General features: G+C 46.2%; 1 protein-coding gene across 2 annotated transcripts in view; it reads right to left on the bottom strand.

Annotated features, from left to right (window-relative positions):
• The window catches only part of LOC119386464 (tRNA (uracil-5-)-methyltransferase homolog B), a 100383-nt gene that overhangs the window by 66139 nt on the left and 7904 nt on the right, over window positions 1–26340 (bottom strand). For both annotated transcript variants that reach the window (XM_049413145.1, XM_049413144.1), the window contains exons 3-6: window positions 19414–19468; window positions 14437–14559; window positions 10056–10155; window positions 464–537 (exon numbers count right to left, since the gene is read on the bottom strand). In XM_049413145.1, the coding sequence (XP_049269102.1) occupies window positions 464–537; window positions 10056–10155; window positions 14437–14559; window positions 19414–19468 (352 nt within the window). The remainder of the gene's footprint in view (window positions 1–463; window positions 538–10055; window positions 10156–14436; window positions 14560–19413; window positions 19469–26340) is intronic.

Consider the following 26340-nt stretch of genomic DNA (forward strand, 5'->3'; position numbering starts at 1 on the left):
CATACATGTCTGGCAGACTTGGACTGCATTAATAAAGGTTCCAACAGAGAGCGATGACGGTGTTGGGACTAGCTGATGTTCAGCTGAACGTTGCCTTAACACGAGCTTCACGCATGTGTATACACAAATTTAAAAAAAAATTGGATGGGGGGGAGCGAAGGTCAACACCCCACAGCCCCACTCTCGCTACACCCTTGCAAGGTTCCGATCGCTAGTGAAGGTAATCCTTAAAATTCAAAGATCAGGATCTGCAAACTCTACGCCACAAAGACAAGTGGGCTACGCTATTTCATAATGCACAAGGCACAGGACGAGCCAAAAGCCTCATTTGATATCAAACTTTAGGCAGTCAGATTCTAAAGATGTGACCAAAATGTGTTTGCTTGCCCTAATGTTTCATTCCATTTGCTGCGTCAACTCTGTTGTGGTTTTTGCAAAGACATGCTGGCAGCCCGACACTCACCTTGGCTACTCGCTTGTGGCTATCCTTGCACACTGTGATGTGCTCAGGGCTCACACACACTACGTGGTCCAGATCTGCACAAAACATACGTAGGCACCTTTTTCTTAATGGCATCACCGGAAGCCGTCTTAAAGCACTTTCATGGGTGCTCAATTGAAGTGAATTTTTGTGATTACAAGATGTCCCGAAATTAAAGGTGCATGAAAAAGTAAAGCCTGTTCCACGCAGTGAAAGCTGTCGAAACAGCAAAGTGCTCTCGTGCCAACTCCTGCTGACGCTTTCAACGAGTGGCTTCTTCCTCCAGTGTATGAGAAGTCTTGCCCGCCTTCGGAAAGGGCGCGTTGCAAATTAACCCCCGGTCTTACGCTCGTAGCCTGTCGCCTCAACTCCACTGCACATCTCCTCCCAGCACTGCCTCGCATTGTTTGTCTCCTCGTCGGCACATCCCTTTCGCCGAGCTGTGTAACGACAACGACAAAGGGTCGAATAAGAACAACCTTGCTGTTCATTCTCGCAAAAAGAAATATTGTCACGTGCTTGCAACGGTGAAGAAGGCTGCAGCAACACTGGGAAATACACAGCTCTTTATTGGGTGAACTTGTCCCCGGAAAATGAAAAGTCACCGTATAAGCAATCCACGCTGCACGCCGATAGCGGTGAGAACAGTCGCTGGCCATCGAATAATCTGAGCAGGGGCAAGGCGCATCGGCATTTATACATGTGGCATCGGAGATTCCAGCCTTATTGGTGGTGGCTGCGTTAGTTCCAAAATAAACTGTACTCTTCGCGTTGCGTGCTCCAGCTCATCAGAACGATCTAACTGGGAATATTTGACATGCTGGCATGGCAAGCACAAGGCAGTGGTTACACGTGTAATGGGTGGATTACATGAAAATAGAAAGAAGCGCGCGTGGCAATAGAGACACTATGCTTAACATTCAGCTTTTGCTTTGCTGGCTTGCTCTGGGGGCTATATGTGCTACAACTCTGAGCATTCAACCTTACTTGGCTGCATACACATGGACCAAAACACTGTATTCGCAGGCCCCACACTTCTATTTATTTCCTTACAGGACCATCCTGGAGTTACGTAAAATTTGCATATAATCGAGGCACGTCATATAATGGCAACAATTGGTTGATACAACAGTTGCCCACTATTAGAAAATAACTTAGAAGAATAGACTGTTGGGCGAGTTGGTAATTCATGACGAATAAAAATAGTGCGAAAAAACGTGGGCCAATGCAAAGAAAGCTACAGGACAAGTCCATACTAACAAGTGAATTTTTATTGGAAAAAACGAAAATATGTAGGAAGCGAAAAATTCGGCAGATCCCACGCCTTGTGAGAATCGGTTTCATGTGAAGCAGTCTGCGAGTAATTTGTCTGTGCTGCATTTTTTGGCTTTGAGCCAAGCGTTATGTGGTGGATTGATGTGTTTTTCTAAGTATGGTAGTTGTGTGCACATCGCCGGCTTACCAGGCACACCAACTACACTGGCGTTTAAAGGGTAACTTATGGTCTGACGCAACATCAGCACTCATGCTAGAACACATACATCAGTATTTGCGAAACAAAGTGCATACTTTGGTGCGATGATGTGAATATCATACATAACTTTCGTTAGCGTATTCCTTTGGGGTCGAGCAGCGCTTGAATATAGCTTGCTGAATCATAGGAATACAAATGTAATGTTTATTAGACTGCTGTAAAAGAGGAGCTAGCATTGGAACCACAGACATTAAGCTGACATGATGCCTGTATCATAGGATAGGTAATGTTTATTGCTTTGTTATAAAATTAGATAGCCACTACTGCAACCACAATTGACGTTGTACCGACATTATGCCTGCATGGGGTCTTTTTCCAAAGCAGCTTCAAGATGTGGCATGGCTCTGTGATAGAATACCTGACTGCCATGCTGAATGCTTGGGTTCGATTCCTGCAGGGATCCTAATTTTTATTCTTTCCATTCATCTGGTCAACGCTGCCGATGTCAGTTTCTCTTAGCGCTCTCGCATTTAAATTACCAATGTCTGTTCTCGCCGCTCCTGCGTAGATATAAACTGTCAATCACCTGTGGCACATACCTGCACACCACAGCCTGTGGTATACGGGTATGTGCCACACGTGTCTGGAGGAATGGGTTTGACAACGTTCGCAACAGGATTTTCACGTTATTCATGTCACTATCAGAATGTCATATTCGTCAAGCACTCTTACCCTCCCATGCCAATTTTGGTCTACACTAAGCAAAGGAGGCGATCACGAAAGCACCCAGACATAGGCGGCTAGAGAGATAGACAGACAGATAGATATGTAGATAGAAATGCTCAAAGTGCCTCGGGTTCACCAAGCAATGCTTCGCATTTAAGACACATGTTCACCACCAACAGAACCAAAAACCTCAGATGTATGCACCCAGGCACCTTATCTCTGCCTTGTTTAACACAAGAGAAGGCTGAGCCACACAGTTATCTTTAGCTTTCGAAATTAAGAAAGCTTCAACGACCTCATGTGCTATCTGATCCCTACAACGTGCGAGCACCTTGGCATCAGACAGGTACACAGACACTCACGGCAGTGCAGGGACAAATTTGATGAAGGCTGACCTTTCAAGGATAGACGGTGATCTTGCAGGCGCACATTCAGACAGTCTGCCCTATACACCGCATGTGAAAGGCACCTGATGCCCTTGCCATACTCTGATGGGCTGTCCCTGTGCTTGACCTTACATTCATGGAATTTCTGCGCAGTCCTGTCCACCTTCCTTTCAAAAGTGGCGCATAATCTACCCAGCTTATTCTTAGCCGAAAATACAACGTTGATATGTGCCACCCTCCTTGAGATGGCACCGTGTGAGAAGAAGCCGCTTGCCAGTTTCCCTTCCTGGCTCGCTGTGCAGTGACTGAAATCGCAAAACCTTATCATTTGGAACATGCTTTCAACATCAACACCTTTTCACGATAATCCAACAGTCTTATAATGACCTCGATTTGCCTTCCTTTTTTGCCTTCTAGTATAGGGAACCCAAGCTCAAGTTTGCGACGCGCCAGCACCGCGCCAGCCGCGCTGCAGCTCTCTCGGAAAGCTCTGAACCTTAGCGCGGCCGACTCAGCCCCTTTCACTGTAGCGGTAGCACACGTGCGCACGCGTTCTTCTCTTGGTGCGGGTAACTGGGGGACCGTCAGCTGGGTACGTTGAACCGAGAGGCTTGCTGTGCGAAGCTGCACATTTCCGCGATGGCAGAAGCGACCCCGCGGAAGCGCAAGCGTGGTCCGAAGTATTGCGGTTTAGTGGCCAGCCACAACAGTGCAGACAACACCAAAGCACACGATTCACGTGTTAAACTGTATCGGTTCCCGGGCGTGTCGCACGAGAAATAAAGGCGGCAAGCGTGGATAGCTGACAGCGCTGTCTCGCCTTCTATTTTGGCTGTCTGAGTTCATCGCTTTCGTTCGTTCCGACTACCTGAATCGGTAAGTAACGCGGCGCATGCACGCAGCGACTACAGTAATGATTACTCGCTGTCTTCTTGCATTGTTAAAGTCCAGTTACGGTTGTAGGTGAAGCAACTTTGTGTTTTGATTCCCCGTGCTCGTGAGACCTACCCGTCGTTGTTGAACGTTCACATTTGCGTTATACCGTTAGCGTTGCGCGGTTGGTTGAATTCAACTGAACTCGGCACATTGTCAGAAGTTCGGCGCCTGCATTTCACGCGTCGGGAAGGCTGCTTTATCACGCCGGAACGTGTGACTTCTGACTTTGTGCGATTTTCTAGCCGCGTTCACGCAACAGGTTTTATACGCCTGTCAAGTCGATATCATAAAAAGAGACTGCAAGCATGACGCGAGAGCCGAAAAAACGAGGCGAGCAGTTCATCTTGCTTCACAGTGGTTAAAGCTCAGCTAGCTGCCTCGCGTCTTAATCGGCGGGTGATTCTCCAGCGGCACGGAGGACTTGACTCTAACCTTCTCAGGAAGCAGTGCCATGGCCGTATAATCTGTTTTTCGCGCGCCGCAAACGTTTGTTCACGAAAGTACACGGCTGCTACTATAAGCATGCCATATCAAAACAACAATCATATGATTCGTAGTCCACGCCGCAGAACACCGATAGCGTGTGTACGGCTTCATTTCGGAGTGCATGTGGACCATTATTCACCTTTAACATGACAGAATGAGACTTACCTCGAGGTATACGTCCTACACGGTGTAACCGCGACTTGGGAAATGCATTTTGCTTTGAGTCGGGCGTCGTTGTCGTCGATCGTCTGCTCTTCACCGTTAACGTGATTGACGAGCCTTTCTCATTTTATCAAGTTCGCTTTTCGGAAGTGCCAGTCAAGCTTGAAAATCCATTTGAAGCCGCACTGCAAGCGGTACATAGGCCTCCCAAGCTCGGCCAGGGGGCGCTGCGTCGCACGCGTTTCGCCGCCTTTCTTGCAAAAACCGGTCGCTCTTCTCCCCGCGCCTGCCTTTTGACAGCGCTGTCTCAGCATGTTCACGCACCCTGCACGCGCTGTTTTCTGCTCGCCGTGCACGTGCAGCTTCACGTGTCGCTTGCTCTGAAGGTTTAGAAAGATCCCAGAGATGGAAAAAACGTTTTCACGGTGGGAATCTCGCCAGAGGAGGACGGTTGATCGACCACCTTTTCGGGACCGAGCAGGTCGTCAAAAATGATGCTGTTTGTGCGAGCGCTATGCGCGTGCCGATGCTGAACGGGCACATTTCTTTGACATGAATAGGGAGGTGACTGCGCGAGTTCTGTGATTATGTTACCGGTAAAACACACATTCGTTGCGGCAGTCGTTTCTACTCGGAGCTGTCAGCAAACATCCACCACGCTTTCGGGTTTTCGATTGCTTGGATGCCAAGTTTGTCGCGCGGCTTTAAATTTTTTATGACCTCAGTGTGAAGAGTGTAAATTTACATCTGCCCTGTTGAGTCACTGGCTGCATCGCAATGCACAGTGTTCAGTTTCGTGGGAGTTTCACTTTTGCCGACGTTTGCATCGAATGATAACAACGTCGTATCGCAAGTTTAATGTCACCTTGGTTTTATTTAGAGCTCCCTTTGACAGCATAATGAAACGTGCAAAAAAAAAAAATCATGCCCACTTCGACCATGCATGTTTCTTGCGGAGGCGTGTTTCATTTTGAATAATATCGACGCCTGATCACGCATCGTGTTCGCTTATTTGAATGTCGCTTTGGTTGTTTCGACAGTTCGCTTGGTCAGCATCATACTATACAGGGGCGTAGCCAAGGAGGGGGGGGGGGGGATTGGGGGGTTCAAACTCTCCCCGAAAATTTTCAATTTTGCTTGTGTATATGTACACGCACACATACAAACGCACACACGAACATACATAAAGTATGGTTGGACCCCCCCCCCCCTCCCCCCGAAAAAAAATTTCTGGCTACGCCCCTGATACTATACAATATACCCACTGGGATCGCGCATGTTGATGATTATGCCGAGATTTGTGCCCGATGAAAAGCGCATCTGAATTCGCGAAGCCATCGAAAATTTTAATTGCCGCCTTGGTTCTTTTTTCAGCTCGTTTCCAAAGCGGCAACTGTATATTGCCCACGGCTCACGCGCATGCAAGGCTTTATATTACGTGCCGAACGCATGACATTATTACGAGGCACGCCGTGGTGGGGGACTTCGGATTAATTTCGGCCACCTGGGGTTATTTAACGTGTACGTAAATCTAAGTACGTCGTTGTTACTGCATTTCGCTCCCATCGAAATGCAGCTGCCGTATGCGTGAATCGAACCCATGACCACGATCTTAGCAGCGCAATACTTCAGCCTGCTAAGCAATCACGGCGTGTCGCATGCAAGGCCAATATAAACGCTCAGTGCAAACACGCAGCTTAATTCTGTTTACGGGGAGCCGCGACGGGAAATGTACCGCAATCAGCTGAATTAAAAACTTAGTACTCACGGTACGTTATTTAAACTGTGGTGTAATAAGCCCACATGCTCCGCTGCTGTCACATTACAAATGGTTGACTCGGAAAGCCAGCGCGCAATCTCAAAACGTACAGCGGCTGCCTATTTGTTGGAACTTCGGTTCACAAACGCACATCCATTTCAAATGAGCACGATCATCGCGTTTCTCCCCGATAATAGTTCGTAATACTGTGTATGACAAAAATTGCTCCAAGGTGACAAGACCGCGAAAGCATCGCATGCCATAATCCACTCTTGACGCCTCTGCTCCTCGCACTGCTTGCATTGGAAACTGTAGAACATGACAGGAAGTTTTCGGCTCTTCGTCATTTTTAAACTTTTGTGACAGTTCACAATGCAGCAGGACTGCATGCCTGCTTTCGAGTACGACGAAGGAACGGCACCCATAGCGTGAAAAATGCGAGATAAAAGCCCCGGGGAGCACGTTCTCCGCGCGAGCAATGGGAAAACCAAGCAAGAGCGACCCGTCCGAGCTACCGGAAGTTTCCTCTCTCTCCGCTGGGGCGGTGGACGGCGCTGCGCAAACTTGAGCGTTGGAGGCCTATTGTGAGGCGCCGCAAGTGCACCGCGAGAGCTCTGCACGTGCACAGAAGCGAGCAGCAACGCGGTGGAGAGAAGGAAAAACGCGCGCTGCTTACACCCCAGTTTCTCTTTTTCTGCCAGGGATGGCGCTGCCTGTCAAGAGCAGCAGCGCCGCTAAGCGTTGCTTGGGAAGCCTATACAGAGATTTCCAGCTGTATCTGGAGCCGATCATTCTCTATTACACCGAGAAGGCCACCGTTGTTTTCACCACTGGGCTCATTTATTTGTATGAATTCAGAATTACCCTTCGGAAGCAACAGTACCTCTGATTTGCATGAACATGCATGAATATGCTGTTATCCTTGGGCCATTGTTGTTTTCTATGTACATAAATGATATCGTTGATGTAATTAGTGAGCCGGTTTGTATCAGACTTTTTGCTGATGATTGCGTGCTGTTTAATGAGGTGAAATGTTCTGAGGATCAAGTACTCCTTAATTATAATTTACAGAAAATTCATAAATGGTGCGAACAATGGGACATGGTTCTCAATGCCCAGAAAACTGTTTTCATGAAAATAACCAGAAAGAGTTATTGTCTGTCCTTTCCGTACTCGCTTGCATCAATCCCGCTTGTTGAAGTTACAAACTACAAATATCTCGGTGTCACTATAACAAACACGCTAAAATGGAATTCACACATATCAAACATATGTGCGTCCTCCTTCTGAAAACTCTGCTTACTCAGACATAAGTTAAAACAAGCACCAGCTGAGGCAAAACAATTAGCATACTTATCACTTATTCGACCGAAGCTTGAATACGCCGCTATTGTTTGGGACCCACTGACTAAACAAAACATCGATGCTCTCGAAAGGATTCAACGAAAAGCTATACGGTTTATTTATTCAAAGTATCGGAAAACTGACTCTCCAACACTTTTATTTTGTGAACATGGTATCCAAACATTGCAGCTACGGCGTAAGATACAGAGACTGAAGTTTCTTTTTCAGCTAAAAAAACAGAAAAATATCTTTAAATCCAGATGAATACATATCACCCCTCTTAACCCGAGAAACGAGGCATCGTCATGCCGAGTGTCTTACGCCCTACAGCACCAGAACCAATGCGTTTAAATTTTCATTTTTCCCTCGTACGATAAACGAGTGGAATGCCCTTCCATTGACATGGTTACATAGTGCTAAACTAATAGAGCAAATGATTAAATAGACGTATGCCGTTTTGTTTTGATGTAACCATACCTGCTGTATTTACTGTATGTCACCTTACCTACTATATTTTATGATTACTGTATGTGTGTATATACATTCTACCTTTGTTGTGTGTATTGCAATGCATGGCGATTTGTTTGGCTTTTTTTGTTGTTGTTGCACGGATCTAACTGTGTACAATGTATAATGTTCAGTTGAATGTAATATTGTAAGCACTCCTGCTTGGGCCGCTCAGTGGGCCTGCAGTATCCTATAAATAAATAAATAAAATAAATAAAAATTAATAAAACAACTGTGTTGTTGGGCTAGTTGGTTCAACATCTTGTGAGGGGGAGAGCAGAAGTGGCTCTGAAGAAAGTACACAAGACAGGAAAGATGCTCACTTGCAACTGCTTTGTATTATGAGTAGGGATGAAATGAATGAGCATCAAAGTATGACTGAGATCCTCAGTAAAGTTGATAGGTGGTGAGAGTTCATTTTTATGTGTGAAGCAGTGCTCGGAGACAAGGAAGACACGAAACGACTGGTCAACCGCAGCACTTGCAACTAGTTTAGATTGAAAAAAACATGGTTAATATAGTTATTCCAAAACAGCGCACAAACGGGACATCAAAGAACCACACTATATGTACGTACAGCCAACCATGTACATATAACTATGTGTACATACTTAAACAACCCGGTTAGCCACTGTATTGATGGTTAATATACATACACACCAGCGTACCACACGTGACAATGACTTTCACTGACGCAGGTTATAGCAGCTTTCTGTGATCTGCCAAAAAAGACACTTCATAATCGCTAAGGTGCTTGACTGATACAATTATATTTTCGTTTAGTGATGTCGAAAGCCTCGATTACTTCTCTGCTCAGCTGGTCCCTGTGATTTCCTGTGATCCCGGTGGTGTTAACCACGTTTCTCCAAGATGAACTAGTTGCGAGTGCAGCAGCTGTACTGTCTTTTCGTGTCTTCCTCATCTCCGTGCGCTGCTTCAAACTTAGAAGGTGACTGAGATGAATGCACACTTTCCAAAAATCACTTATGGTAAAGAAAATAAACGCAAAGTAGCTTTTGCAAGTCGAGTGAGCAGTGTGGCACAAGCCTAAAATCATCATGTTTAGCAGCAATAAATATAGCATCTAGGGTTTCACATGCCAAAACCACGATATGATTATGAGGCATGCTGTAGTGGAGACGTTAAGCAGCAATGAATATGCACAAAGGCATAGACCCGCAAGCAATTGGGGCCACAAAATGACCACAGAAGAGGTAAAGAAGGTGCGCTCAACATTCCAAATTCTGCTTCAGCTACATAAACATAACTGATGTACATTTTAGTCAGAATATGGCTAGCGACTTGGCATCATTCTGCCTGCTTGATGTGAATCATTGCTCCGACAAAAAATTGCTCAAGTACTCAAACTCTCTTCGTGGCAAGCACACTTGGGCATCCCAGTGCAAAAAATGGGATGCACTAACAAAGGAATAAAGAAACGATGGCCTTTGTCCCCGTTCGTTAGAGCACCCCATTTTATGCATTAAGATAGGCCAAATGGCTGTTTTGCTACAATACTCAGCCATTTATAGTCCAAGCTTTTTTTTCTTTTTTAGAACAGCACTACATATGCCAGGCAATAGTATTATGTCCTGTCAAAAACCTCTTGACTTTTACAGCTCAAGTGCAGTGCAAGTAGGGGACAGCAAATTTACAGAACCTAAGATTCTTATGCCTACAGTGAACCTCCTAGAACTTGAAACACCAATTTTGAGCAAATTAAACACGCTGACAAAGCATTGCAAATAAGTGTAAAGAAACCTGCCTAGAAGGACATGCGGAAGACAAACTCACCAGCAGGACTGCCAACAAGGAAGCCCACTGTCTTGGGCTCACCATTGGGCCCCTGGCGGATTGAGAATTCATCCTTGTTGCGGTAGCCTTCGATGATAGGCTGTAAGGACAGCAGGCACTGGTTACGCACTACCAAGACCTCAGGTGCACCAAATGGCCGACCAGTAATGTAAACAAGGCAAGGGATGAAAGTGGAAGCCAACATGTCAACTATCAATGCCGTGCCAATTGAACTGCATCAACTTCTAGAACTAGTAAATGACATTTCATTTACAAACAACAATAAATGTGCACGAGAATTTCCAGACTGGCAGTGTAATGTATGCCACTTCAACAAGATGGTGCTACACGTGTCACCATGTGATTAGAGAAAACATTGCTCAAAATTCCAGAGGATTTAGAAAACGCCTGCCAAGCTGACACGTAGCCATGCAAGGGTTGTTTAGGTAACCAGGTGTCAGTTAACGAGCACGTCTTCACAGTCTCGTCACATACTCGTCACTCGACCACAACATGATGGCAGCTACGAAATACTTGACAATGCCACGAAGAAATGCACCATGCAAGTAAAAGTCGGCAAACACCAGCAACACAGTGCCTCAAACACGACACTTTGCTGCATGTGGCTTTGTCTACGGTACCCACAGCTCAGGGGGCACCTACACTGAACCCATTTGTGATCAAACTGCTGCAAAAACCCGACTTTCAGTGACCCAAGCCGTCGGTGTTTCATGAGTTGGGAAGGATATCTCGGGGCTAAAGCAGCAAGACAATGGAACGGAGTTCAGAAGCCCTATCTGAAAAATGGGGGCAAGCAAAGCTTTGCTTCTGCATTCCTGATGCATAGGTCAGCAAAAAAAGTGGAGCTTACTCAGACTCACTCAAGAAGTTTATTCTGCGCTCAAAGCTCACTTGGACTCAGACTCGCCAAAATTTCCCTCAACCAGACCCACTCGAACTCTACTCACTAACATTTTTCTCAACCGGACTCACTCAGACTCAAACTCTGCAAAATATTACTCACCAGGATTCACTCAGACTCACGGCCCAATCTGTGTGTGTTGACTCGTGAGTGAATGTGCCGGCCTATGGGCCCTGACGTACTACTTTCCTTTCTTTCATTGTATCGCACTGCACAATGCTCCGTCCCGACCTGCCACGATGGCCTAGTGGCTGTGGTGTTCGACTGCTGACCCAAAGGTCGCAGTATCGGATCCCGGCCGTGGCAGCCGCATTTCGATGGAGGTGAAATGCTAGAGGCTTGTGTACATAGATTTAGGTGCACGTTAAAGAACCCCATGTGGTCAAAATTTCCGAAGCCCTCCTTTACGATGTCTTGCATAATCATATCGGGGTTTTGGAACGTAAAACCCCAACATTTATTATAATAAACTGTTTCCTTCCTCTACGCCGAGAATTTTACTTTCATCCACGTGCAGCACAACACTTCTGTTGCTACAGGCAACATGAAACGACAAGTGGCCTCGATAAAAGATCACCTTGCCCCATCAGGAGCGACTGATCGCCGACAAGCCGACGATAGGGGGGAGAGCGTCAATTATTTGAAAACAGTGCATACAAATACACACGAGGCCAGTGCACCTTTGAGGGCTGCATCTCTGCGTGCTCGCCGGTGTCAGGTTTTTTGCGCACCATGCCACCCCCGAAATATGCAATCTACAGGTGCTTCGTTAAAAAATAAAGATGGGCAATGTGTGCTCAAGGGGCAAGCGCAGCACGCGCACTTCCGTTCCAGGCGCCTGTGACACTGGGTTTCTCTCTAGGAAACCAAGACTCACTACAGTGTTTTTGGCCGTGAATAGCTCACCATCTACTCCACCACCCAGCACTTCTCGGAGGGCCAGCCATATAATGTTCTGACTGACCACACACCTCTGGTGTAGGTCCACAGTACGTAAACATTGACAGCTGGCGTACATATTGGAATGCACAAAGGATATTTGGCACATCAAAGGCACCGACAATGACACAGCTGACACGGTTTCACGCGTCAACACCCCCAGCACATGCTGTGCTATGGATTGGGAACATCTGGCTCGGGCGCGGACGCAATGTGCCGAGCTGCAAGCGTTCTGTCACCCACCCTCGCTCCCTCCGTTTTTCACCTGTTTGTGCTGGGCTCGCTGTGGTGCAGCATTTCGTCAACCCTTCATTCTGGCTGCCTTTTGTCGTGTAGTAATCGTTTCACGACATCTGCCACCCCAGCATCCGAGCCACTCAAAGCCTCCTTACTCAGCGGTACGTCTGGCCGAGCATTAACACTGTTGTTCGCCAGTGGACCCGCTCGTGCCTTGCTTTCCAGACGACCAAAGTAACCCACCACACAAAGACTCCCAAGCAGTCTCACTGGGCCACAACATCTACCTCACTACTGGCAGTACAACTCAACGAAGATCGACCGCTTCACCCATTGGCCCCAAGCTGTGCCCATTCTCGACATCACTGTGTAAACAGTCGCCGAAGCCTTCGTGTCAACACGGGTTTCTCAAATCGGCTGCCCCAACATTGTCACAACTGATTGTGCCCGGTAATTCGAATGAATGCTCTTCACTTCCCTCAACTTCCTGCTTGGCACCAAGCGCTGCCGTCCCACAGCATATCATCCCCGTGTCAATGGCACAATTGAGCGGCTTCATCGCCAGCTCAAGGCTGCCCTAATGGCGAGCCTGGATTAAAAGCACTGGTTCGATTACCTTCCAAAGGTCTACGCGCCCTGCTTCGTTGCGACTTTGGCTGTTCAATGGTAGAACTTATCTGTGGTGCATTGCTGCGGCTTGCCGGAGCCTTGTTCAGTCCTTTGGCCATATCCTCTCGGTCGATGCGCTACCTTCAATGCCTGCAAGATTGCATTCGGCAACTGTCCCTCGTCTTACCTTGATCTTCTGACGGCAGCATCTTCATACATCCAGACCTTGCATGTACAGTGCACGTTTTCCTCAGACGAGACACTGTTAAAGGGGCACTGACAAGAAAATTTTTAGTTGTCGTCTCTTTGCGTCAAATGAAAGGCCAGGCCCTCAGGAGCCTAGAAAAGGTATTGCTAAGTGCGAGTGCACCCTGAAAAAGTAATTACAGTATGTTTTTAAAAGCTAGTTTCAGTTTCTACTGTGCCCGGACGTTGCAACACATTACGAGCTTCTTGTCACGTGCTCACACAACATATACGTAGTGACGTTTCCATGGCTGCTCTGCACCATGGCTCTGTTGGCGACGCACAAGCGGCTATCTTGGAAGTTTTGGTACCTGACGTCATCACAACTAGCCAGACTGCTGCGTGAAGTCGGTAGGTGGGGCATGGAAAAATTGACTCTAATGTCAAAATAAAATATCTTATCGGCATTTGCTAAGCTTCATACTTGCTCAGAGCCGTCGCTGAAAACAGGAGATTTGTACGGCAGAGTAAACTCGCCTTCGAAAAATGGTGCCGGTACCTCTCTTACGCCTTCCTGCAACGGGCCATATTGCGTGTTTCACAAGAAACCGAAATCTGCAACAACAATGGTCACTGTAGAGGTGTTGAGATGCCTCCCAAGGAGTTCCCCGTGGATGTTGTACATGTATCAACGCATTCGTTTCGAACTTCCGTCTGGGCAGGGGGCCCTGCAGTGCCCACCAACGCCACAACGCTAAGGTCGGCTCTCTCAGCAGGCACCTTCGTGTTGACGTTGAAAGAGGAGTAAAGATCGGTGGCCCGTGCCTTTTCAATGAACGCTTAATCTAATCACTTACTTGTCACTAGGCCACATCAGGTAGAGTTGCTGGAAAAACAATATCTGCTACAATTATTGTACCGTGCCTATATGAAGTTACAATTTTATTCTTTACATGAAGGTATGATGTTTCAGACATACCGTGAAATGCTTGCGAGCGACACATTACTGATACTTCGGAGCATGTCACCCACGAAGCCTTCGAATAGTGGGAGTCCGTGCTGTCCAGTTCAGACCTGTCTGACTAGTGACAGCTAGTGCAGTAGTTTGCTCATGTAAGGCTGCAGTGATGGCCAGTGCTCCTCTGGCTACTGTTATAGATATGGTGTGGGGTAACAAAGATCACACAGAATGTCACCTACATTAAAAGGTTTCTACAGTGTCTAGATCTTGCCACTCACTTGTTATGCAAGCCAACGGATCTGATCAATGGCTACAATGTTCTGCACTGCATTATGTCAAGTAGGGAAAAAATACTTGGGGAGAAAGCATCGGATAATGTGGCATCGGCATCCAAAGGATATTTTCCCAATTACTTTTTATGTAAGCTATAATGAATGTAGGCAGTAATACTCTACTATTTAAAATGCTCTATGCACATCAAGTGCAGTGCATGAATGTGCTGTCCTCAACGTGGAATCAATGCTCACCGAAGGCAGCACAGGCCGCACCGGGCACGGCAGGCCTTTAGGGTCCGCAGGAAATGCAACCTCAACTTTGCGCAGCTTCTGGCCCAGGTACTGCAGCTGCTTGCACACATCCTGGTACTTGAACTGAAACATTATTCATCTTTGCTTCAGCACAGCCCACTTCTTAGAAGGCACCTACAAATATGTATGATTTCAAGCATTTAATTTGTTCCCACAGCTGTATTCTGAAAGTACAATGTGCCCCTGCCATTTCAGGCCAAGATAAATAAAAAAGAGATATTGTCTGGTTGTGACAATGAAGAAAGCAGCAGTCAGAATGGTAAAGGCAAAACTCTTTATTGGGCGGACTTGTGCCCTAAAAATTAAGTGATGCTCAACTAACACTCACGATACAATGACGATAGCGACAAAGTTGTCGGTCGTCTATAACCTGATCGCTGGTTAGTGCCAGAATAAACTCAACTACTCATGCCGCAAGTGTAATCTTGTAAGAGTGTAAAACAATCAGTACAGTTCCCAGATATTTTGGCGCAGCCTGCACCGAGTGGTTACACATGTAACAGGCCGGCCACATGAAAATATGAGGGCTATGTTTTCTTCAAGGCCTGATCGGTCACAAAATAAAAACCAGAGTGAAAATTAAAGATGCTTTATTTGGAAAACTAGGTAGTATGCATAACCAGCTACTGCTCTACATAGTCACTATTTCAATTGAGACATTTGTCGTAGCATGGCACCAACTTTCTTATGCCCTTTTCGTAGAAGGGGTACAAGCGAGTCTGCGCTTTCAAACAATTCTGTACGCCAGTCTGCAGCTCACCATTCGAGCCAGCATTTCATCAGATTGAGCTCAGTCGGGGCTGTATGGTAGACGATTGAACACCAAAAACACTACAGGAGCTTCTTGGTTGCAGCTGCACCGTCACGAAGAAGGACAACGCCTGATTCCTCTTTGCGTGCTCTCAAGTGCCCTTCGTAGACGTTCCAAGAGGCTGCAGTGATGGTCGTGCCAGGTTCCTTGAATGCCACCCAGAGAACACCGTTTCTGTCCCAGAGCATGGTAGCCACACATTTCTTGCTGGAAAGGTTCACTCGAACTTCTCTACTCTTAGGGAATCAGAATACTTCACACTGTTTGGATTGCGCTTTCATTTCTTCTTTTTCAAAGCAGATCGATGCCTCTATTCTCTAAAAAAAAATCTCCTTCACCATGGTAGCACTGGAGAAACGTTAAGGTGGCGCACAGCTGCTGCATTTTGTGATGGCCGGTCGGCATCTTGGGAACCCACCTATAGCAGAGTTTGCGGTACTGGAGCCTCTCACTCACTATGTTATACAGAGCCGACTGCAAAATTTCAGCAAATGAATCCCTCAGCATAAAGACCCAACGATTTTCTCGAGATCCACTCGCTTAACAAGCTCGTCGGTTGACACTCGCTTCTTTCCCTGTCCGCATCCTGCTTCCAGTTCCCTATGCCACTGCAGCACCTTCCTGTCACTCATGAAAGCTGTGCCGCACACGTTACTCATTTGTTGATGAGTTTAAGCAGCACTGCACCCTTCAAGCATGCAGAAACCGAATTACAGCACGCACCTCACCGTTGGCAGCAGACTCTATTATCCGAGGCATGCTTACATGCCCGCTGCGTGCTCAGATCCAAAAGCCGTGACCTCGTGTGGTAGGCGGGCGTACTAGAGACTGTGTGACATACGTGCACATCGCGTCATCGGATTTCACTGTAGTTTTAATTCAATGGCCAATCAGACCTTGAAGAAAAAAAATAGACCTCACACAAAAAGAAGTGCGTGTGGCAATGCCCCCTCTGAAAAAGCATTGTCCCGATGCTTCAAACAGCATATGGAAGTGCGCATGCAAAAAGGACTTGCACTGATGTCACTGAAACAGCCATGTTAGTCAGCTTAAATCGAGGACAATGTACTGAGCCATGGGAAGAAAAATGACGAGTCTAACCTTAAGGGACAAGAAGAGGGGAAACAAACTTATTCGAAATGAAGAAGAAATGGGCAAGGCATGTAGTGCGAAGGCAAGATAAGCGCTGGTCATTCCAAGAGAAGCCCCGTGGGGGAAGTCGAAAGAGTTAGCTGGGCAGTAAGAAGTTTGTGGGGAAGCAGAGGACCGGGTTGATTGGCGGAACATGGGAGAGGCCCTGCAATGGGCTGACGATGGTGATTTTGATGACGATGGCATTGCATTTGGGACTTAACGATGCTGTATGGGATGCCGCATTTCGGCCGTGATTGGTGATATTGAACATCGCAAAGGACAAGGGACAGTGAAAAGAAAATGGGACAGGGGCTGACCCATTTTCTTTTCAACCATCCTTCATCATTTGCACTGTTCAATATTATGAACGAGTAGCAACCTGCACAACTTCCACTTTAACGCAGCGTACATCGGGAGTGACCAATGGGGCAGTGGCACTTACAGTCGCAGGATACATGGACTTAGTGTTAAGATATTCATTCTAAGCGTTAAAATAAGTATATCGAACATTGCACAGTGGAGTTGGCAAAAAAATATTTTCAAGTGAGCATTAGCACAACCAAATCTTCATTTGCATGGTGACCTTGTCTACAACGCCGAGTGCCTAAAGCATTAGCCAAACAGTGAGCATGTACTGCACTCGGTATGCACAGTGCCAAGTCAAAAATAAAAATAAAAAATAACTTGTCTCAATACAATCGTAAGTTTCTCATCAAGAGCACCAAGCTTCCAGGCTATAGGTAGCATGCAAAACCGTCAATAATGGTGGTCACACACACTGACAGTGGCACAGATACTTTCGCTGTGTAAGCACAAAAAGTGCATGGGTGCAAGTGTGACAACAGAATATGTCAGGTCAAAAACGCTCACCTTACACACGCCAAAAAGTAAACTTTGGCACAGTTTGTGCAAGCTGCACTTGCGTGAATGCAGCAAGGCGCAGACAAATAGAATTGCAGCAAAATGGTGCAGTTGGACACCGCCACTGCATTGCACCGCCCCTTCACCACCGTACAATACAACAAACTTGAAGACAACTAAATTATAGAGTTCCTGATTAGTCGTGCTCGAAACTGACACAGGCCAGCAAGCGCTTCAATATGTGACACAGCTCACTGGATGGACAGCCGTAGTCAAGAGGTGAAGTGCAGCTGCTATTAGCATTGCCTGTGCTGGCAGGCTTCCATGTCGGGGATTATAAGACTCCTGCCTCTGAATAACAGACTGAGTGTAAAATTTTATGATGAATACCGATTTCCAATCTGGCAAGAGGCTACCAAAACACAATCCTAACTGGGCAATCTAAACCAAACTTAGCAAAATTATCATTGCACATATCGGCATCCCCTTCATCAAATTATAAGCTGATTCTGGCCCAGGCAGCTGCAAGTAGGTGAAGAATTTCTTTTGATGCCTTCAAGGAAAGTGTGCTGCAGAAACTCTGTGAAATACTTCCCTAACAAGTTGCACAGGTGAGATCAGAAGAAGTGACTATGGCAGTAAACAAAAATGTTCAGTTAAGAATAGTTTAGGCCAGGCTCACAGGTGGAACACTACTGCTCCGAAGTTCTTTTCTTCAAGTCCGCACAGGAATAGATTATTAAGGGGGGACCCTGCTTCGGAGACATATTTCTTTGTTTTTGAGTACATTTTTATGAAACTTTTGCAGCTTATGTACTTTTATGTCCTGATTTCAAATATGCAGTTATTTTTCTAGTACACAATGCTGTTTTCAAAATATCAAATATTTCATGTATATTGTTGGGAGCAAGATTTATTTATAAATTGTAAGAGTTATAAAGCAAATAAGCATATCACAATAAGCTGGAATGAATACTCTTCGCAATAAAACAAGAATGGATGTTCTAGGCCCAATTGAACAAAAGTTATAGTACGTTGAACACTTGGCAAGTCAGCGATGTTGAGCTCGGTCAAACTGGGATCAAGCTGGGAATGTTCAACATACCATAACATTTTTTCAAATGGGCCTAGAACATCCATTCTTGTCTTATTTCATACAGCATTGATTCCAGGTTATTGTAATAGGCTGATTTGCTTGATAACTCTCACAGTTTAGAAATAAAGCCTGCTCCTAACAATACAAAAACTATTTAATAGTTTCAAAACTACATATTGTATTAGAACAATAATTGCATGTTTGAAATCAGCACATAAAAATACATAAGCTGTGAAAGTTTCATAATGATACGCTCAAAAACAAGAAACATGTTTCAGAAGCAGGGTCTCCCCTTAAAGGTTCACAGGCAGCTCGTACAAACTGTATGCATGGTATAATGCATAATTCTCAACACTCAAGCTGCACTGCAGCAGATGATGTGGGCTCACGAGAGGGAAATGCTTCAGCTCAAGCCTCTCTCCTACGTCCTCTGTTGCTGTCTCCTCCTCTCCATTAGAAACATACTCACAGATATTTGAAGAATACTAATCATTTAGAAAAAGGGTCACCTCCATTGGCTACACAAACTGTCCTTTCATAATGCAGCTGAGCTTCACGCCACTCAGCCCAAGTTTTCTTCAAACCAGTGAAAATGTTGGGGCAGACTTGTGCCCTTTAGTACTTGTCGGAAAAACAGCTGCACTGACACGCTGAAAGGCGCTGTTGGCAGAACCCTTTCTTTATGCAACACCAGACCAGCCTTCTTGTACAAGGTTTCTATCATCATTGTAATTGGCTCTCAACGTAGCAGACCTAATGCTTCACCATATATAGTTGCCTTTTGTTTAAAAGCTCCAAATGTGATGCTTTCCACTTCTTTATTTATGTTATTTTTTAAACTGCAACAAATACAATTAACCTACAGAGTAGCTATGATAGCGTACCCTTCAATCATTGCACATTTTCACCAGAGGTCAACCAGTCTATCTAAGAGCTTTTGTAAACCAACTAATGGTGTAGCTTAAAAAGACTCGGCATCCAGAAAGAAAAGGAGGCTTGGAATGGAGTGGCTCACCATCAACTGTTTCTTGTAAGGATGTCGCCACAGCGGTGTCACAGAGTGGGCCAGCCTGCACAATCACACGCCTAGCTCAACAGCCAGTTGGTGGTGGATACAGTGAAGGGCTGCGCCAACAAGGGCAGGCTTCTCAACAAAGGCTCGTCCAAACAACCACCACAGCTGTCACGTGCAGCAGCCATGCTCAATTAAAAGCAGCAAGGGCACTTTGAAGTACAGACAGTGCTACACCAGACATTTGTCTCCAACAGAAGCCAGTCAAGCGAAACTGAAAGTAAGTCCACATCTCAAATTTGTATGAACATAGAATACTTGCAGATTTGATACTTTTTTTTTTAGTAAGCAGGCAGCAAACAGCAGTCTCCACATTCCACTTTAAGGAAGGCATTCAGTTGCAGCAGAGGAAGATTTCCAGCCCTAGTTTGAAGCTTACCATGAGTGCTATGAGGTTTGAAGCCATTTTAGAACAGAGGTGTCACTCGACTTGCACGCCAGATAAATACAGATCCATAAAAAGTTGCAACAGCTGCAACTCGGCTCACAAGCCAATTTCTAGATTGGCAATGACATGCGATATTTTTGAATGTCACATTTTACTTGCAACAACAACTACTCGAGAATTATGTGCAGGCTCTTTCACACTTAGTGTAACACTCGGAGCAATGTGCTTCGAGTTTTCCCCTAAGTGTGAAACAGCCCGTCAGTATCTCACAACAAGAAAGGTTGAAGCACGTCCCCCACAGTGCAACAGTAGTAAATATTTAAATGAATGCGAATGGCCGCCTGCTGAAGAGGAAACCAAGGGTATGACAGTGTGAGGAGTGTAAGAGCTGGGTTTTCCCCAGATTCTATTTGGGCTGTCACATTTCCAATAAGCTCGTTACCTCGGCACTTGTGGGTCCAAAGGTTCGTGTCTCGTAAGACTGCGCCAGCCTCAAGGAGTGGGCTAAGGCACTCGCTGCCCACAATGCATGATATGCTGACTGATGGTGGCATTGTTGCCACACAAACAGAGCTATCAAAGGTTCGCATAAACAAAAGTGGATTGCTGCATGGTCGTCATTTATGCTCGGTTGCCATTTCGCCCAGACCAGTCACATGATGACCTCCTAGTATGGCTATGCAATTGTGGTTTTCTGCACAACTGGGCTGACCACAAAATGACACCTTAGGAGGTAGCAGCAGTGGTTTGTCAAACAAGAAGCTTTTCTTTCTGAGAAATCCATATAGGTTACCTCGCACCTTTGTGCTACAAAAGAATGGATGGCATAACCTCTCCTCGACCTTGAGGGATTCTGCAGAATTCATTTGCTACATCCAGTGTCCGTCTGCTTCAATTTGACAATTAACTTGCTGTAATTTGTTAATCTCCTGGCCTGCTAAATTGGCAGAGCGACCACACCAGACAGCCAGTGGCTCCAGGCCTTTCGCTAGTTCGAAAGTTTGACGCACTCTGGTGATCTCAGTGGGCTTAAAGGGACTAATAACCAATGGACACAGTTTTTTACGATGCAACAAAACCTCAGTATTGGTTAAACCTGCAGCAGCCAATCCCAAAAGCTTGTCGATATTTTGTAAGCAGAATTTTTTGGATCTGAGAAACCTCTAAAAAAATTCTCTCCTCCAGCAACGTGGAGAAGTGATAGCAATGCCGAAAGCCCTCCTCGCAAACTGTCCATTACACTCAACGCTATGCATTCACAGGAGTGAGTGCAACTGTAGCTAACCACCTTACTTTTGACATTTTCAAGCCTTGTTGAATATAAAAGCAGGTAGAATAAGTTTTCTGAACACTGGTCATCATCTGAAATCTCTTCACCAGGTCTCTTGCCCAGGTGCGTCCGATGAGAAAAGCAGGACTCGGTTTAGCCGATACAATACACAACCTTTCCTTACTGGGGTTATCTCAATTTGTGTTCTGAGCAGGTGTCTGCCCCTCTAAAGAGTATTGCACAATGTCAATGTCATTGCGAAATAAACTTTTGTACTAACGACACATGTGCCTGATGAAGGCACTGTTTTAGGCCTGCAAAGCCTAAAACAGCAGCTGTATAGTAGTAGGAATGCACTGAAGCACGTAACCAACACTTCTCTCTATACAGTGCTACACCTACACAGGGTGCTTCAAGAAATGTGTCCAAAAATGCTCTAAAATAAGAGAAATGCATTCATAAGGTCACTGCCTTCATAACTGCTCTTTCTGTAGTGGCACAAGTATTAATTACAACATTAGTAAAGAAACTACTTTTTCAAGCAAAGCTCTTATGAGTTACAGATGCTAGCGGCAGCATTGTACATGAAAAACCCGGCAACGGTGAGTGTAGAGAAATGCAGCCCTCGAAGGTACACCGGTCACGTGCTGACTTGTGTGCACCAATCTCTCGATCAGTCGTTTCTGATATGGCAATCTGATCAAGGTCATTTCAGGTTCCCACATTTCACTGTTGCCTGGATATGAGCCCACGACCGTTGTTGCTGCCTGTAACAGCTCAAGTGTTCCCCTGCTGAGCACGTGGATAAATGTCACATTCCCAGGAAGGAAGAAGTTAGCAGGGAGCATTGTGAGAGAAAAGTAGTCATTGAGACAGGCACACTGCATGCTTTCCTTGGGGTCTGAACAAAGAGCTACCGCTCTTGGAGCAAACGGACACAGTCAGGCAAATGAACACGTGTACATTTATTAACGTCGACGGGCTTGCCAGCCGAATATAAGGAATAACTAGTTACATGACAAATATGCTAATACATAGTGCCAATACAACACACAGAGAACATTACACACAAAACAACATAGCACGTACAATGTACTATGGATGCGGTGTCGCTGTCGTCTAATCACCACGAGGGCCCCGCGAGAAATGAGCCGAGGAATCGTCCCCACGGACCTCCTGCGAGAGACGTCCGTGCACGCGCAATGCCAAACCTCAAAAAGAGCAAAAGTGCTCTTCTTCACGTGCCGGCGTGACACCCGCTCCCGCCGGGCAGTGCCACCGTGCGCCCATGGCACCACCTCTCGCTTGACGGTGACAATAACTACGACTGATCCACTGGATGCGCATGCCATGCAGCGAAAATGACTTTACAAGGGGGTGATAGCATTCCCACAGGCTCCTGATTCTTTTTAATTAGAGGAGACAGACGATTGAGTCCAGCAGAAGAATTGAAGTCCTTCCTGTGAAGAGCATATTTCTCCTTCAAGATTTTCACCAAAAAATGGCCTCTGGCAATTTTCGCAGACTGATAAAATTCAGCTAAGTTTACGAACAAAACCGAAACCAAAGCACTACGACGACTGCCAAATGCTAGCGGACACCCAGAATGACAACATTGTTTGTGATTATTGCAGTGGTGTTTTGCATTTATTCATTGCCCTATGTGTACCGTGCATGCTGTAATGGTAAGTGCTCAACCACTAAGCAAAGTAGATCAATGATTGTATAATGATTGATATTCACTCATTCTTGAAGAATGATTACAGTGTGCTGGCAGAAATAAAAGCAGCCCATAGAGGTCTCTTATGGAGGGGACAGAGGCCAGGGGGAAAATAAGTTTTCTAAGACCATTGGCTGCATCAACGGCAATGCCAAATCAACACATCAAGCAATTTAGTCAAAAACACACTGCAAGTGCCAGAAAAAAAATAATTTTATATGCGTAAATGGTGAGACAAGAGTGTGGAATGGCACAATCACATCTGTATTCATGGAAGTGCATCGTGTCTCTCCCGCCACAGAGCACGGCCATTTTGATGTTTGGAGGACCGAAATTTCGACTTCCCATTCCTCTCGTCAGATAAAAACTGTAGCACACCATTTTACAATCAGCAATGGCATTTTTTACTTGTCAGTCTTCAGGTTTCCATGTATTATACTTTGTTCTGCAACAGTGCAGCTGCTGTTTCTGGAGGGCAATCATTATAAGTTATTGTTATTATTGGAACAGACACACTTTTACTGTCGCCGTGAGGTTCGATATAAAGTGCAGGGGTGCCGATACCACCCCCACGTTGTGTGTTACACGTAAAGTGTGCGAGGGACGATCGCAGCTCAAGCAAAGAGCAATTGAGCCTGCCGCCATGCAAAAGACCCAGCTCCGTAGGAGGGGGCTCCAGCAGGAACAGAGTACTCTGAGCCGCTTCTTTCTTTGTTTTCGTGTGACCAGGCTTCACTCACAGAAACTGCTACACGCGTAGCCATAGCTCAGCACAGGCCATGCCGATTTGTCTCGGAACCTTCATGCTTGTTTTAGACTGTCCCGATGGATTGTGTGCACTTACAACTTGAGTAGTTGAATTGGTTATGGAACCGTCGCCTATCATGAGAGTGTTGCGAGGGATGGGATTGAGAGACACGGGAGACGGCGGTGGCACAGCAAACCCTTTATCTAACAGTGCGAAATAACTACACACTGAAAATTCATACACTCAACAAATACATACAAATAAGCTAACTACAAAAATAGTTTCGCTAAACTCAGTTCTAAGCTGCAACAGCAGTCTAGCCACACTGACCTCTCGGTCGTATCTGTACAGGAATGTCCTTACTTGTATGATTGGTGCAGCGTCTAAGTCAACTCCCTTGTTGTCCATGTGGCGTTGTGCTCGCTGTCAACGTTCTTAAGGAGGTCCTGCGGTCATCGTTGCTCAGCAGCAACCTGACGATCCACTTTTTGCCGGTTTCCTGGTCGTCGGCATGGCTTTCACAGGAACAAACGGGTTAGGCCTAGCTGCCTCCTCGGTCCCTTGTTTCGAGTGAGTATGTGGCCCAAGTGACGATGTGGGCCCCGATGACTGTCCTGTGGGTTCAAGCCATTCTGCCAACAAACGTGGAGCGTTGCAGGTGCTTCGGAACCTGCTGTGACAAGAATACTGCGACTTCGTGGTAGCCTCACTCGTTTGTTGTCGAGGTCGACATGGACTCTTAGTGCTGCATCTCCGGACTCGGCACCCACCACTCTCTTAACCCGTGAGACACTGGCTTCTTCGACCTTCTTCAAACGGTGCCCCACAGAAAATGCCCATTCTCTCTTCTTGGGTTTTTTGCCACAGCTCAGGTCGCATGCCACGAGCCCTTCTCCAACCAATCGCGCGCGCGGATCTAGCAGAGGTGCCTACCATCAAGGAATTTTCCACTCCTCGAGTACCATCGGAACTTTACATCGTTGGGCGTGTGCCTTGTGCCCCTTACTCATGACAGGAACTAACATGGGCACCAGTCAACATTACTGGATGGGGACAGTTGGAAAACTCGCGCAAGGAGGCAGCCACAGATCGTCGCCCATTCCAGGTGTCGCTGACATCGCTTTGCGACCACGTCACGTGACCCTTTCCGCGGCGCGCAGCCGGCGTCGCGCGGAGCCATAGAGCGCAGAGCAGATGAAGCAGCGACGCGAAACACGTCATGTGAGGGTGCAAAACGATCGCAGCGCCCCCACTTTTTGGGAGACAGCGAGCGGCCACGCCGCTTCCGTGGCGATACCGTGCAGTTTTTCAACTGGCTCCATGTAGTAACGTAGGCACCAGTGATAATGCTGCAATCTTCGATCATGCAAGTATAAATGCTGACGTATTTCACCAACAACTGTGCTTGCCACTATCACTGTGATGCAAGTGCTTTTGCTGGGTACCCAATAAAGAGTTTACTCTTTAGTGGCTTGAATTTTGCATTCATCATCATCACAACCACATGGCACTATCCCATTCATTACTTCACTTTTGCGGTCAAACTGCGACCTTTTCTTTATTAACCAGCCCATGCCTGTATTGCCTACACATATAGGGGATGTTCCTAATGCTTGGTGCTCTGGCAACAATGGGCACGTCTGCCATTTTTTGCTAGGTGCAGTCGTGGAATCGTTTGCTAGTGCCTCCACAAGGAGAGGCTGAACAGCAGCCATTGGCAAGGCTTTCAAGCCAAGAACATGCAGCCATTTCTTTGGACATCCAGCACCGTATCGTCAGTGGACCTCACTGTGCTGCCACAAATCGACGAGAAAACAATGTCCAAGTTCTGCAGGCTTAAAGACTCACTTATCCAGAGGGCAGCTGCAAAAGACAAACTGCTCCACAGAGCCTAACTGCTGTTCTCTGGTGATGTGCCCTTCCAATCTGGGGTAGGCGTTCAAGGAATGTATTGATTGCTGAGGATATGTGACTGTCAAACTTCTAAGATAAGCTTGCACTGCAATACACCTCCAATGTACTCACCAGTGCAATTATAACCACGCATCAGTTATCAAAACCATGTTGTTCCTTTGCGACATGCGTAATGCTGTGCCACTTTCCTTGGCTCATTTCTTTGGCCACAGGCATCTACACCATTTGTAATGGTGTGTTTCATAGTTTTTTTGAAGAAAGCAAGGCATGGACATGTACATGAGTGGTGCACTGCAATAAAACAAACAAGATTACACGTTTCAACTGCATACAAAGAGAGCGGCGCAGGTATGTAATGACCTTTTACTGCACAATGGTTACTTACAATGCGCTGTGGACATGTTGATTTAGTACTGTCCTTCTGGTTTTGTTGAGTGCTATATCTGTGTGCTCCTTTACGTATATTTTAAAAATATTGCGCTCCTTCCTTTCGCACTACATGGTGGCATTGGATTACAGTGTGCTATGGTGAACAGCAGACCCGATCAGTGGAAATACGAGTTTGATAATCTACCGAATGACCAGCTGCACTGTGGGGGCTCCGTAACTCTAGCTCAAAACTGCGTGTTCACAGCGCACACTGAGTGAAGAAAGCAAAAGACAATTAAAAAGTGGAGGGATAAGGGCAGATGTGGATATGCATGTGGCACACACTGCCTTGTGAATCTTGCATAGAGATCCCTGGCGGGGCCTTTGCACCAGTCGAGTCTCATGTGGCGAACGGAGATTCTCCATGGATGCGTGCAGCAGCAACTGTAGCAACGAAATTT

This window comes from Rhipicephalus sanguineus, chromosome 3 (genome assembly GCF_013339695.2).
Source record: "Rhipicephalus sanguineus isolate Rsan-2018 chromosome 3, BIME_Rsan_1.4, whole genome shotgun sequence".
Classification (NCBI taxonomy): Eukaryota; Metazoa; Arthropoda; class Arachnida; order Ixodida; family Ixodidae; genus Rhipicephalus; species Rhipicephalus sanguineus.